The sequence below is a fragment of the Ambystoma mexicanum genome, chromosome 1q, assembly GCF_040938575.1.
Source record: "Ambystoma mexicanum isolate Mex_15411 chromosome 1q, UKY_AmexF1_1, whole genome shotgun sequence".
In the NCBI taxonomy this organism is placed as follows: Eukaryota; Metazoa; Chordata; class Amphibia; order Caudata; family Ambystomatidae; genus Ambystoma; species Ambystoma mexicanum.
The window spans coordinates 449,076,601-449,090,415 of record NC_090922.1 but is presented as its reverse complement, the minus strand read 5'-3'; the positions used below and the strand labels follow the sequence as shown (position 1 = coordinate 449,090,415).

The 13,815-nt window shown below is 42.5% G+C and overlaps 1 protein-coding gene across 1 annotated transcript in view; it reads right to left on the bottom strand.

Annotated features, from left to right (window-relative positions):
• Positions 1-12,925, bottom strand: part of OGFOD1 (2-oxoglutarate and iron dependent oxygenase domain containing 1) — a 574,156-nt gene extending 561,231 nt beyond the window's left edge. The window contains exon 1 of the mRNA XM_069640278.1: positions 12,673-12,925. Coding sequence (XP_069496379.1) covers positions 12,673-12,838 — 166 coding nt within the window. The 5' untranslated portion in view covers positions 12,839-12,925. The remainder of the gene's footprint in view (positions 1-12,672) is intronic.
• Positions 12,926-13,815: the final 890 nt, after the last annotated feature.

The following is a 13,815-nucleotide window of genomic DNA, read 5'->3' as shown; positions in this document are numbered from 1 at the left end:
TTGCTTTCACATATTCAACTTTATGGCCATTGCTCCCAGCAAGAAAGATGGAGAGCTTAATGACTGAAAGAACATCGAAATGGCTCAGAGAAATGGTCGCCAAAACTGGCCTGGTGCGTGACAGCATGCTGCACAGGGGGAAGCAGTGTTCTTCCACTACAGATTTGTACCATCAGATGTTACGCACAAGAAGAACCCACAAGTGGATTGTGGGCTGTGGTATGAATAGTGGAATAGCCAGGGGACCCAGAGAGAGCCAATAGGCTCTGTGCTTGTTGTGTTCAAACTTAGATTTTTTGGGGTCCAGCATTATATTTAGTAAATATGCATCACATGATAAGCTTCCATGAAAAGGCAATGAAGACAATCATGGTTCCATAACCACCTCCATTCTTTTTCTTGTAGGCCAGATAAAAGACGTGCCCATATCATTACAGGACCTTGTTCTTGCTTCTACCTTCTTTGGACTTCAGGGTTGGAAATTGTTCGGAACTATTTAGCACCTGCTTCTAGCCTAGAAGATCCTTGTTAGCTTGAAACCAACAGATACCAGGAGCTACATTTGGCTCCAGAGGCCAACTGGTGCCCCAAAAACATCCATACACACCATTAACTTTAGAGTATTTTAGAACGTTGATAAAGAAGAATCAGGACATATCTAGTTAACATAAAGGATCATGCATAATAGGCAAAAGGTTAGTGTACATCTCATGTAGAAGTTAGATTTACAGTGCGTTGGGTACTTGCTCATGGTGACTCTGCAGTAGCTCCTGCCCAATGGATGATGGCTGATGCTGCTGCTGGTTTTAGCTCCTGCTGATCAAATCTTAATTTTTAACCCTTGACTAGTTTGCCTAAACCTGGTTTTATGTTTCTTAAGGCATCCTTACTTGTGGTAGGTTGCTTGCACCACTCGCCTACACTTGTTCCTTGCAGAATAAGCCCACTGCCCGGATCCTCCTTTTTTCCTAGTGGTGGTAGCCCAATTTTGCTTTGGCAAATCTTTTGTATCTAGCACGTCAGCACACTGATTTACATTCAGAAGCATCCCTTGCGTACACTAAAAGCCTTTTCATGAGAAAGCCAAGTCAGCAAACTGTTTTATATCCTTAGCAATCTCTTCTCTGCAGCACTTCCCTGACAGGTATAACAGAGTATGAGTCCCTGCAACGGAGCACCACATCGTTCAACCAGAAGGCTGAGGTTGGGTTTCTCAGCACAGCACTCAAATGTACTTAGCCTGATGAACTGAAGCTCAGGCCTCGAAACATATTTCGGTGTCTCATGAATGTACCTTTCTTATATAGCCAAGTGAATTGATGTTAGCTAAATTACAAAAGAACTACTGAGAAACTGGTTACCCCTCCCTTTGCACTTAGCACCTATGTCTGAGCACACCAATACCCTATTACTGACATAAACATAGAGTGACCATTATGTATATTAAACTACTATTTTTTCCATGTAATTATATAGAAAATCAAATACAAAGAAAATTAGAAAGGATATATAAATCACAAGAAAACGTGTGACTGGGGGTTAGTAGTGGGAGACTCATTTTTAAGACATCTAAATGGTCTGATTAGCACCTGAATATTCGGGTGTGATGGCATCATAACCAGAATAAAGAATATATTCTGATACAGATCTAACAGTCTCTCCACTTGCAAAGTTCTAATCCTTAAAGATGGGAGCAACAAGGACTTCCAGTGAAGTCTTGTGATGGTTTATACGTGGTTCGGCCCATGGGTGCGATGCGCCTTCTCCATTGCCCTTGTGTCACTTGTTAATAGGGCCTCATCAGGATGCAGACTTTACTTGTAATGGGAAACCCAAAGTTTGAATTCTAAAACAGTAAAAACATAGGAAAAAAACGATATCATGCAAACATATGTGATAATGGATAAAAAGGGGTGCTGACCTGGAAGTCCCTGATGCTTCCATCTTTAAGCATTAGAACTTTGCAAGTGGAGAGACGGTTCAATCTGAACCACAATTAAGAATATATTCTGATAATGATACCATGACACCCGAATATTCAGGTGCTAATCAGACCATTTAGATGTCGTAATAATTATGACAGTCACCCACTACTTAGCCCAGTCACACTGATACGTTTATTGGGATTTATATATCCTAATGATTGTTTTTATATTAGATTTTCTCTATAAGCTCACAGAATAAATAGTATTTTACAAGGCATAACATAAGTGGTGTTGCAAAGCAATTTGATATGCAATTTGGTCAGTTTGCTAATCTAATGGACACTTGTGTAGCAAAGATCGCTATTTAAGCTGCCATCTTCAATGAAAGCACAGCTCGCCCTGCATTCCTCTCTTGCCCTCTGTGCTCTATTCCCCCTCTTCTCTCTGTTCACTTTCAACCCTAATGGAGAGAAAATCTAGCACTAATCATCTCCTCCACTAAGTGCCAAATGCATGTGTGGGAATGCTAGGAATTTATTTTTCAAATAATTGCAAACCAGAAATAATCAGGATGCCACTTTTATTAAGCTTTCTATATGCTATCTGGCATAGACCAGTATGTATCAACTTTATATTTTCTTTTCAAAGACAGTCATGCAATTCCATTCCTAAAATGGCAGTGGTTACATAATACATGATTAGAGTATTGATGCTGTAAAACACTGTATCATCTCCATGCTTTACAGCAAAGTTTAGTTTAGAGTATCTAAATTTCATTGTGTCAACTATATTTCATTTTGTTGTGGGAAGATGCATCATATTGACGAGTGAACACTTTTGAAAATGTACAGGATCGTATACTCTTGATGGCAAACCTAGTTCTGTAACCTGCAGGCTGCATACATCTTGCAACTGGTGCTCAACCCATGCACAAACCCATACTCCTTGACATTCTATATTATCACCCAGTTGCGTTATACCAGGTACCCTGAAATTGATATGACCAGAAACTACAATAGTTTGCCCAGTTCTCTGCCTGCCTCGCAATCCACTCTGCTACGTGGCTGTCTTTCTTTCCTCTTACATAATGGATAAACAAAGCGAACTAGATGCTTACACAAAGTAGTGATCAATAGTTCCATCCAATCTGTACATCTACAGATCTATTGCAATACCAAACACTGTAGTTAGCCACCAGAGCTTGCTTTGCTTTATGATTATGAGCGCATTATATATTACCACCTGCAGGAGACAGATGGCCAAACTGTTTGAGCCTTTTTTATCATATCTATTTATTTCTGTCCATTCATGCAGCTAACCTTTTACATTTTATAGAAACTCTGCTGTGGCCCGCAAAGTCTTTCCGCGCACTTACACAGTGCAGTACATTTTATGACGGGCTAGTAGCATTTGCAAGAGATGTTTGAAACATTTACTTTGTTTGCAGTAAATGTCAAAAACAAATATTTCACTGTGCATGGCTGGCATCAGTGTGCAAAACAAAGCAGGTTTCTAGTGACAGTCACCAATGTACTAATCGCATTTTAAATTTGTTGTCCATTGCTACGGGCCGAGTGCATTTCTCTTAGGTTGAATAGGGAAACTAATTTACCCGACCTGCAGGTCTAGCTGAATTTTAAAGAATCCTCTAATGTCTTATTTCAGCGGTATGCAAAACTGCTGTATTGTTGCTCATTTCATGTCTTGGGTACAAATAACTTCTGATGACATTAACAATATTAGTACAAAATTGCTATTCAAATGGAACTGTTCGCTAATCAAACAAATGTTAATTATCAAACTCTGCTAATCAATTTTTGAAAACCAATTTATGCCTTGGGCTGTAATGCCACTTTGCACCTTTCCAGTCTCAAATCCTGGCAATTAGTTATGCTAAGTCAAGACCTGCTTTGGGATACCATTAGGAAATTGTGGTCACCCTGCATCGGAATATATACACCTGCTGGTGCTAAGCCCATACCCAGTTGCTTCGGTCTTGTAACACAGTGGCAAATATAGAACTATCCTCAAACTAGTCCATATTTATTTATTTCCTTTCATTGGTGGAGTACTTAGTTGGCCAAAAGGATTACGTTGGCTTGATTAGTGTACAGTCGGGGCATCCTTGTTTCTAGCACATGTCCCTTGCCTAACCTGAAAAAAAGGTGTTATAACAATAATAATTTCAATTTATGAGCTAGTGAAATCATGCAGCAAAAAGTAGGATTTTATAATTATCAAGTTATCTCATGATTTGAGGTTTTTCTTCAATTCGGCTGTGTTCAAAGGGTTCATTTGAATACAGCTATTAGAGATGGAGTTGTGGTAATTCAGAATCCTTTTCTCTGGCCACCGTAATACATTATGTTCCTCTTGTGAGTGAGGCAGGTCGTCTACCTAGAGGCCAATTCTTCCCCAGAACTTCACCTTGTGCGTTCCAATTCCCAGTTACATTGAACTTTATCTCGTTTAGCATCATTATGAAAATCCACAATTCTATTGCTCCACTTTATTCACTCAAGTTGTGGATCTTATATTGAAGGCACATTCATTTTGTCCACTAGTTGCTTCTTCAAGGGAGCCACTGTCGATTTATTTAGCTCTAAAGGGGTCTATACTCTTTCCCTAAACTTTCGTACAATGGAGGTTGAGGGGAAAGTCATATTCTAAGGCTTTACTATTCACCTACTATATATGATTCTCACTATGTTTATGTTGACCAAGTAATCAAGTCAATAATAGGGTATTGGTGTGCTCACACATAGGTGCTAAGTGCAAAGCGGGCAGGGTAACCAGTTTCCCAGTAGTTATTTTGATGTTTATTTTCTTCCCATCATGAAACTGGTCCCCCAAAAATGTATTGGGAAGTACCCATTATTTGATGAATGTTAGCTAAACTACTCCAATCCTTTGTCTCACTCATCTTTTTACTGAAACATAATACTACCTCCTGTTCCATGACTGCCCTGTCAAACTATTTGAACCCCTTGGGCCTCATTACGACCCTGGCGGTACGGAGTGAACGGCGCCGTAAAAGGTGCCAGCGCCGTTCACTCCGTACCGCCGCATTACGAGTTCCCCTCGCAGGACACGGTGAGCACGCCTGGGAAAACCAGGCGTGCTTACCGGGTCTCGCGAGGGGAAGAGGGAGCAAACAACGGGCCATCTCGTAATGGCCCGTTTTTTGCTTCCTCTCCCATTCCCATTCAGCCCTCTGGGGCCTGAAATGGGAATGGGGAAGGACTGTGTCCGGGTCCTTGGAGAGAGGAATTACCGGGCCTTCCGAACTCAGAATGGCCCGGTAAGTCCTCATTCCGAGGACCCGGACCCCAACGCGATTTCGGCGGCAGCCATGCCGCCAATAGCGGCATGGGTACCGCCGAACTCGTAATGAGGGCCCTTGACTGTTTTCGGAGCCGAAAAAACGTATAAAGTTAGCTTGAATGTTGCCAACATATTTGAATGGCCAAGAGCAAGTCATGGTTACCAAATGTTAAAATTCAAGCATTACTTGTCCAGGAAGTGTCATCTTCACGTTTTTATATCGTAAGAAAGTGGCCTCTTCACACAAGGCTTAATATCAAACAAGTAACAGGAAGGGTCTCCTGCGCTACTACTTCTTGCTATGGTTGCCCTACGTAGCATGTGGACTAAACCAGTACCAAACGTCCCTCTTGAGGGGAGCACTTTAACAAATCGGAAGCTGTCAATTCTAGGTGGAAACATGCATTATATTAAATTCTTGAATTTTGCTAAAGCATCCCAAAAGATGTCCATGACTGCGACTTCCTTTAAACAGGCCAGGTATTCTGAATATGATTATTTGGTTCCATAATTAAAGGTCAATTACAAGTAATTCAGTCTACGGATTTAAATTTAACACCCTTTGTTCAATTAAGTAGGCTAATAGTAAAGCCTTAGAATATGAATTTCCCCTCAAGCTCCATTGTACGAAAGTTTAGGGAACGAGTAGACCCCTTTAGAGCTAAATGAATCGACATAGTCTGACTCCCTTGAAGCAGCAACTAGTGGACATAATGAATGTGCCTTCAATATAAGATCCACAACTTGAGTGAATAAAGTGGAGCAATAGAATTGTGGATTTTCATAATGATGCTAAACGAGATAAAAGTACAATGTAACTGGGAATTGGAACGCACAAGGTGAAGTTCTAGGGAGGAATTGGCCTCTAGGTAGACGACTTGCCTCACTCACAAGAGGAACATAATGTATTACGGTGGCCAGAGAAAAGGATTCTGAATTACCACAACTCCTTCTCTAATAGCTGTATTCAAATGAACCCTTTGAACACAGCTGAATTGAGGAAAAACCTCAAATCATGAGATAACTTGATAATTATAAAATCCTAATTTTTGCTGCATGATTTCACTATCTCATTAATTGAAATTATTATTGTTATAACACCTTTTTTTCAGGTTAGGCAAGGGACATGTGCTAGAAGCAAGGATGCCCTGACTGTACACTACTCAAGCCAACGTAATCCTTTTGGCCAACTAAGTACTCCACCAATGAAAGGAAATAAATAAATATGGACTAGTTTGAGGATAGTTCTATATTTGCCACTGTGTTACAGGACCGAAGCAACTGGGTATTCCCATGCAGCGTGGCCACAATTTCCTAATGGTAACCCAAAGCAGGTCTTGACTTAGCATAACTAATTGCCAGAATTTGAGACTGGAAAGGTGCAAAGTGGCATTACAGCCAAACAATAATTTTACAGGCACTTTTTCCATTTTAGTTTAATCCTCTTATTGTCCTGGTGGAGGACCAGCTGTACTCCCTGCTATACATAAACCAGAGCAGCATTACAAACATAATGAAGAACTACATGTTTTTGAAAGGTTTTAAAAAAGGAAATGCGTTTGCCTATTGGAGCATTTTTAAAAATCCGTTCTGCCACAAAAAGCAGTAATTTCAGAGTAAACAGGAAAACAGTGTACAACCAAGTTTTACACACAGTCGAACATGGACATCAGCTAACACTCTCCTTAATAGGCATACAGAAAACCCAGAGGTCAAATCATAACTCCATTTGTTAACTCTTTCACTGACCTTAGAATATGTATTTATACACACCTAATTTCCACAAAGTTCTGATAGTGAAATTAAATCAAAGAAGAAATCTCAAGCCACCAATTTGGATGAGGTGTTTCCGTCCTAGCACAGACAGTCCCTCCATCTAAAGTAGGCTCAACTTTTCTTTTCAGAAATGCCAGATTTGAGGAATAGCCGTAAGCGTGTACTGATACATAGGCAGGCCCCACGGATCTCCCTTGGAAAGATCGACGAATTACCCCATTGACGCAAGGGCATAACATTCTGAAAACGTTGTGCTAGAGAAATTGCAAAACAAGGTGGAAAGCTTCAAGAAAAGCGATTCTGTGCCAAAATAGCATGATGCAGGTTGCCTCTGCCAAACACCGCCTCTTGATGTTGCGCATATTAGTTGTTATTAACAAATAGGAAACAAAACGTCACTATTGCAGCTTTATCAATTTCAAAGTAGTGAAATTCCATGCTGGCTGAATCATAAAGTTGATGAAACCCTTCTAACACCTCAAATGGGACTATTAGCTTGTGCTGCGATACTCAAGTTTAGACATGGCTTACCAAAGAAGAATCATGTACACAGCTTCAAGCCGAACTGTGTGAAACCAGGTTGCGCATTAGATCAGCTAGGTTAAAGAGTGCTATCGCAATAGTAGTTGTGCTCAGTATTCTTCCCTAAGTTTGGAGTGATAGGTCTAGAACTTGTATGCAGGACACGTCGTCATGCACCTTTGGGGCAAGCTACGCCCTAAAAATATTTTTTTTTATTTGTATATGGTTATAAAAACAACCTTTACAAAATAGAGCCATTAAAAAAAGACTTCATACTTAGGTCAGCAACAAATTTATCATACTATTAGAGTCAAGAATTCCGTAATAAGCAGATAAGAGAAAAAGAAAAAAGTATAAATAAAGAACTAAGAGAAAAACAAAGGAAAAAAAAACACTTTTCTAAAATTACATAAAGAGGCCACAGTCCTAATAAAATATAAAGAAAAAGAGAATACTGTTGCAAAACAATAACAGAGCAGAACATATCAGCATTTTTTTTATCCGTTTTTCCCTTTGGCATCATTTGCAGTTCTCAATATTTAGACTACTTCTCTTTCAAGGGCAAGCGATAGCAGCAGAGCCAAAACAGACCACCAGAGCAATAGTTGTACTGGTGCAGATGTTATTCACTCATAAATCTGCTCCTCTGCAAGACTTGAACCACTGCTATTGTTATTGCTGTGTTCTGGCCTGAGATCAATCTATTCCAGAAGATTTCCGAGTGCATACACTCTTCCCTCTCCACGAATCGAGAAAAATTGTTTAATCTTGTTTCCCACGTGCCCTCACAGTTCATCAAAAGATGTTTCAGGCTCTGCTTGGCTGGATTAATGCATATGCTGCAAAATTTAATTGCTGTTTCCCCTTGTCCCCTTTTATTCAATATTTCCCCAGTATGAATAAGATTCAGACACACTCTCCGAAAATTCCTTCTGATTTTCCAATCTGGAAATTTAACCAGATAATTTGGCAGATACCCCTGTTTCTCGTCTACCACTAGAAAGCTGTTCCAGGGATAATTTGACCGCAATCTCTTAATAGTTACAATCCAGTCCATTGTTTCAATCGCTCTTTTTACTTTCAGTGGATTGGATATTAATGTTTCAGCGGTAGAGTCAGCTTTTTCAAGGGTTGTTCTAGATCTAACAGCATCTTAGATTTTTGATATATCAGGTGTAGCTTGACATCCTCATATAGAGATTCCTTCTGAGGCATAATAATAAGCCTGTAAAGAGAAAGTAATCTCCATTATGAAATTGACGCTAATGACCTAGTTCAAACCTAAGGCATGGCAATGAAAGGCTCAGTGGGAGGCCAAGGATCCTTTTCCAAATTGCACCTTCAAGTTTTTGCCAGTCGGCGTACCACATAGAGGGCTTAACTTCTACGCCGTATAAGAGTACTAATTTTGTTAAATCTGAACACAAGAAGCCGAGATGTCCATGCCATGGAAGCAAGGCTGTAGACGTAACTGGAAGAATACAAAGTGTGGAGCAGTTCCTAAGAGAAGAAGAACAGGACTTAGTCTATTGAACATCAGAAAAGCCAAAACGAAGCAGCTACTGGTGCGCTGAACGTGTGCTACCGTAAGTATCCCAGGTTTGAGTGCTAAAATGGAGGTAATGGATAATCTACTCACGGGACCCTGCCTTAAGAAAGCCAGAGTCCTCAAGCAGAGGTGTAAACATGGATGAAAGGCTGGAATTGGTGGAGGGTCCAGTAGCGAGTCGAGCAGACCATATACGTGCAAGGGGGTGAGATAGGTTCTGGTGAGAGGGACATTCCATGGAATTGAGAGACAAAGGCCTACAAGTGGCGATGGTAGTAAGACAAAAGGAGGTGTGCAGAAACGGCTGCTGTGGTCTATGCTTCATGACCAGATAGGAAGTGAGTACTCATGCAGGTGAAGAAGGTACTGACCACAAAAAATGTGGCCTAATTTTTTATTAAGCAATAAAGTTCAAAGTGGAGAAGCAGGGAAAGACATTATTTAAAGCACATAATTGCATCCAAAGCATTCCTGGCTTGAACGTTGCAGAAAACAGTTGTTGATTTTCTTGGAGGAAGCAAGAGAGAATCCCTTTAATGAGCGAGTTCCCCTGGATATCTCAGTTGTGTTCTACATCGATATCACTCGATCCCCCCCCATGCAGAGAATAAGAGCAGCATAAGCAGGTGTGTGGATTGAAGGACGAGTTTACATGTGGAGTGTTTGCCTTGGAAGATGCCCACAATGTTTGAATGCAGCAACCTCACAGACCATGCAGCCGCCAAAATGTTTGAATGAATGCAACACTAAGATTGGGACTTTGTGCCCTTACCCTAGCATGGGACCCTTCCCCTGCCCCATCTCCCTCAAATATAACATCATCTCATGCTTGCAGTAGAACTAGAATTGTGAGAAGATGCTACCCTGAAGATGTGAGGAGGCCTGGATGGAAGCTGGAGCATTTCAAGCTCCCGATGATGGCAAAGCTCTTTCCGAGACCTGCGGAACCACAGGCTGCGTTGCAAGACCAAGATAATGCTTACATCTCTCTGTAGGATAAGCTGTGATGCCAAAACTCAACAGCTGTGCTCTGCAAATGCCTTGCTGCTAGACTTTCCACCAACCCACCACGAAGAGGCAAGAGAACCAGCACCAAGATATCCCTGCCACTGTCAGGGAGTGAAATATCTGCAACTGCTTAGGTTGCAGGAACCAAACCAGCTCACACAGCGCCTGCACTACAAACAGTGCCCAAACTACTTCACCATTCCTCGAGTACATCCCTAGTCTACCCCTTCACTGCCAGCGCTGCAGCTCAGCCAGATCAGTCTTCAACATACTGTAGCATCCGTGTGCAAACCCTGGGGTCTCAAGAAAGTAGATCACCCAGCTGAGGCAGATGCAAGAGCCACAAGCGCTTTGGGAACTTAGGTGCTTCGTTCCCCCAGAACTTAAATCAAACAAGAGCATCTGACAGCTCAGTAACACCCCAAGATAAATGATATATAAATATGGTTGTACCGATCGGTAGGCAGTTCGTATGAAGTGGAACTGACACGTTATGGCCACAAGGTGCCATACCCCAAAGCTTATTTATAAGCATCAGTACCATATCCTGCTCATCCAACCACGGATAACCTAAGCAACGAACCTCCTGAAGTGCCCTTTATGGCTGTAAAGTGCAGATTGTCCCAGAACAATCACAGAACACTGTACTGCGCAACAGTAAGCTCTATACTGCCAGTGACCATGCAGTTGTCCTTAACCCCATTGTTTAAGAGAACATTAATTTTGCACCGAGACATGGAACTGCTAACAAATATCCTTGCTCTTACTCATGAAAGATGTACACACGAAAGATGTACCCACCTTTGAGAGGTGCAAGTATAGAAAACTAATCCTCTGTGCGGACATTGCTACATTTAAAGTGCTAACAGTGTGACATGTGTCTCTTGTACCTCACCCCTTCTCATGGCCTGGCCTCATTTCACCCCGTCTCATGGCCTGGCCTCATTTGATCAACTACTGCTACCAAAAGATGACCCAAACGAAGATAAGGAATGCTGCCCTCCCCATGGTCGAATCTACTCAGAGCACAATACCGAGAGTCGAAGTAAATCTGACAACTGGGTTTGGCATTACATCAATCTATAAATGCATGCATACCATTCAAGATCTCCCACTCTCCTAAAAAATCAAATAAAAAGGAACACGTGGCCCCAGGGTACCGGCCATTGCACACATTTTAGCAACCAGCTTAGAAATGTCATATGAAAGGAAGTCTATACAGGGCCTCAAGTTACTGGGGAATGGCATTTAAGCTTGCACGAAACCCCATTTCTCGTGCAGTCCTAGCAAGCCAATGTGTGGTTGCTTTGAAGCAGAGTCAGCAGTTCCCAGCACTTAAGTCAATGGGCCTCATTCCGAGTATGGCGGTAAGGGATAGCGGCCACCGCTAACGAGAGCGGTGGCGGTAATCCCTTACCGCCATACTCCGAGTTCCCTTTGCGCCATGGTGGTTTTAACACCTGCTTTTAGCAGGTGTTAAAAACCATGGCGCTAAGGGACCTTGATGTAAATTACGCCACCGTAATTTACGGTGGCGTAATTGACGCCTTCCCCACTCCCATTATGCCCTATGGGGCAAGAATGGGGAAGGGTAAATGGGGATTGGGGAATTACCGCCCCGCCAACCTTGGAATGGGGTGGTAATTCCGCCATCCACCAAGGCGCTGCCGGTCCGGGTACGGCGTCAACCAAGGCGTTAATAGCGCCATTGGTTAGCGCCGTACTCGGAATGAGGCCCAATAACTTCAGGGCTAATTTTTCTGTCAAATATATTTTGAACAAATCTTATCAGTAGAGCACGTAAAACAGTAAGCCATAAGCAGAAGATGGATTGAGAAGCAGCTGTGAGTGGGTAATTGGAAGTGTATATTGTCTGCCCTCCCTTACAAGTGTGAAAACTGGTGAACAGAAACGAGAGGGGTGAATAAACTGCACGCTGAGTGAAACATTTACTACATTCAGGTGACCTTATGCATTTGTTTTTACTTTGAGGGCCATTTTAAATATGGCAGTCTGCCAAACAGGCATATAAAGCATGCGTAAAAGTATTTATGCATGTCTTTTTATGAATTGCCAGTTTGATATATTTTTATGGCTGGGGCACATAGAATTTGTGAATCCGGCCCGACATAGAGATCCACAAGCATCTCTACCTGCATCACATTTTGATGCAGGCATACATGCATCCTGTCATATGTAAGTAAGTTAAAACTGATCCAAAAAGATTAATGATCTTTATTGGCTCTTGTTATGCTTTCAAGAAGGATTTTTTTTAAATGATTTATTTGGAAAACAAATAGTGGGAAAAATAAAATTGGTGTTGTTTGCAACACGGCCCACTTTGCTGTTACTTATTTCTTTAATCATCAATTTACCTGCTGGGAAAAGTGCAGCTAGATCTACAACAAAAAGTGCAAGTCGCAAGCATTGTTGGCTAAAAATTCAGGACCGAACATTAACACTTTTAATATGTCATCGGTCGTGCATGGTCTCGCGAGAGGAGCGTATATTTGCCCTCTCATTAGAGATATTTGACATGTTTTGTGTGCCAACTGTAAGAACGTGTACCGGTTTTCATGCTGTCGCCCCCAGCCCAGGCTGCCGCTGCCTCTTCCCTGAAGGGTGACTCCCGAAGGAAGGGGCTGAGCTCCGGCCCGCATGCCGCCTTCTCCACTCGGTCTCTCTTCGGCGGGGCATGCGACCCACAACGCCCCCGCTGCCGCTTCCCACTCATCTGATCCTACACAGAACTCGCTTGAACAGCTTCTGCCAGACCAGCAAAAGAAGGCAAGCTGGGCTTCAAAGCCCCGCCCAATATACTAGGGATCCGCCTTCGCCTCGTTTGCTTCCTGTGCTACCACTCCCGCCCCTTTGCTCTCTGGTTGGTTCACCGGGCTGGCACTCTTCCTGACGTGTGAATTGTGCAACTCCTGTGCACACGGTCACAGGCATGTTCGTACCCCCCCCATCCCTCGGTTGTGCGTACTAATGCAACCTTACTTACCCGACTACAGACATACGTGTTGCCGAATGGAGAAATGTCCGTTGAGTACATATGGCCGTCCGTGCAAGCGGAAGGCTGTATGAACTGTTTGTTATGTTTTTAAATGTAATATTTTCTTTTCAATGAATCATGTGCCAGGTTAAAATTTAAACCAAAAACAAAATTCAAAAAGTTTACAACTGAAACAAGCATTGACAAAGTCAACATCACTGGCTCTTGTAAAGGCATTAGATATTAATTTGCCAGACACCTGGACACCATTGATGTCATTGTTATGTTCTGACCCAGCGCTGCGGCGCCTGGGGAGACAGAACGTTGGATGCCTCGGAAGTAGGCTGCAGTTGCGCAGCTCCGGCAGGAGCTAAATAACACACGCCACACGTTGCTGGTGTCATTGCCCAGAACTGCCTCCCGTGCGCGGGGCGGGGATTTTATTTAGACGCCGTGCGTCACCGCGTTGCGGGACGCAGGGCGGATACAACATTCCTCCTTTATTTTAAATTAATTCAACATCAAACAAAACATGTCATACATATATGCAAGTACTTCAACTACAAACAGGGTGCCTCCCCTTCTTCTAGTCCTCATGGGGCTGACTACCACACATAGTCTTGGAGCCGAGCTGGCGGCTTGGTGGCGCTTCTCAAACCATATCCCCCACCCCTGGAACTGGGCCCCACTATCTCATTGGGTGTCTCACCTTCCAT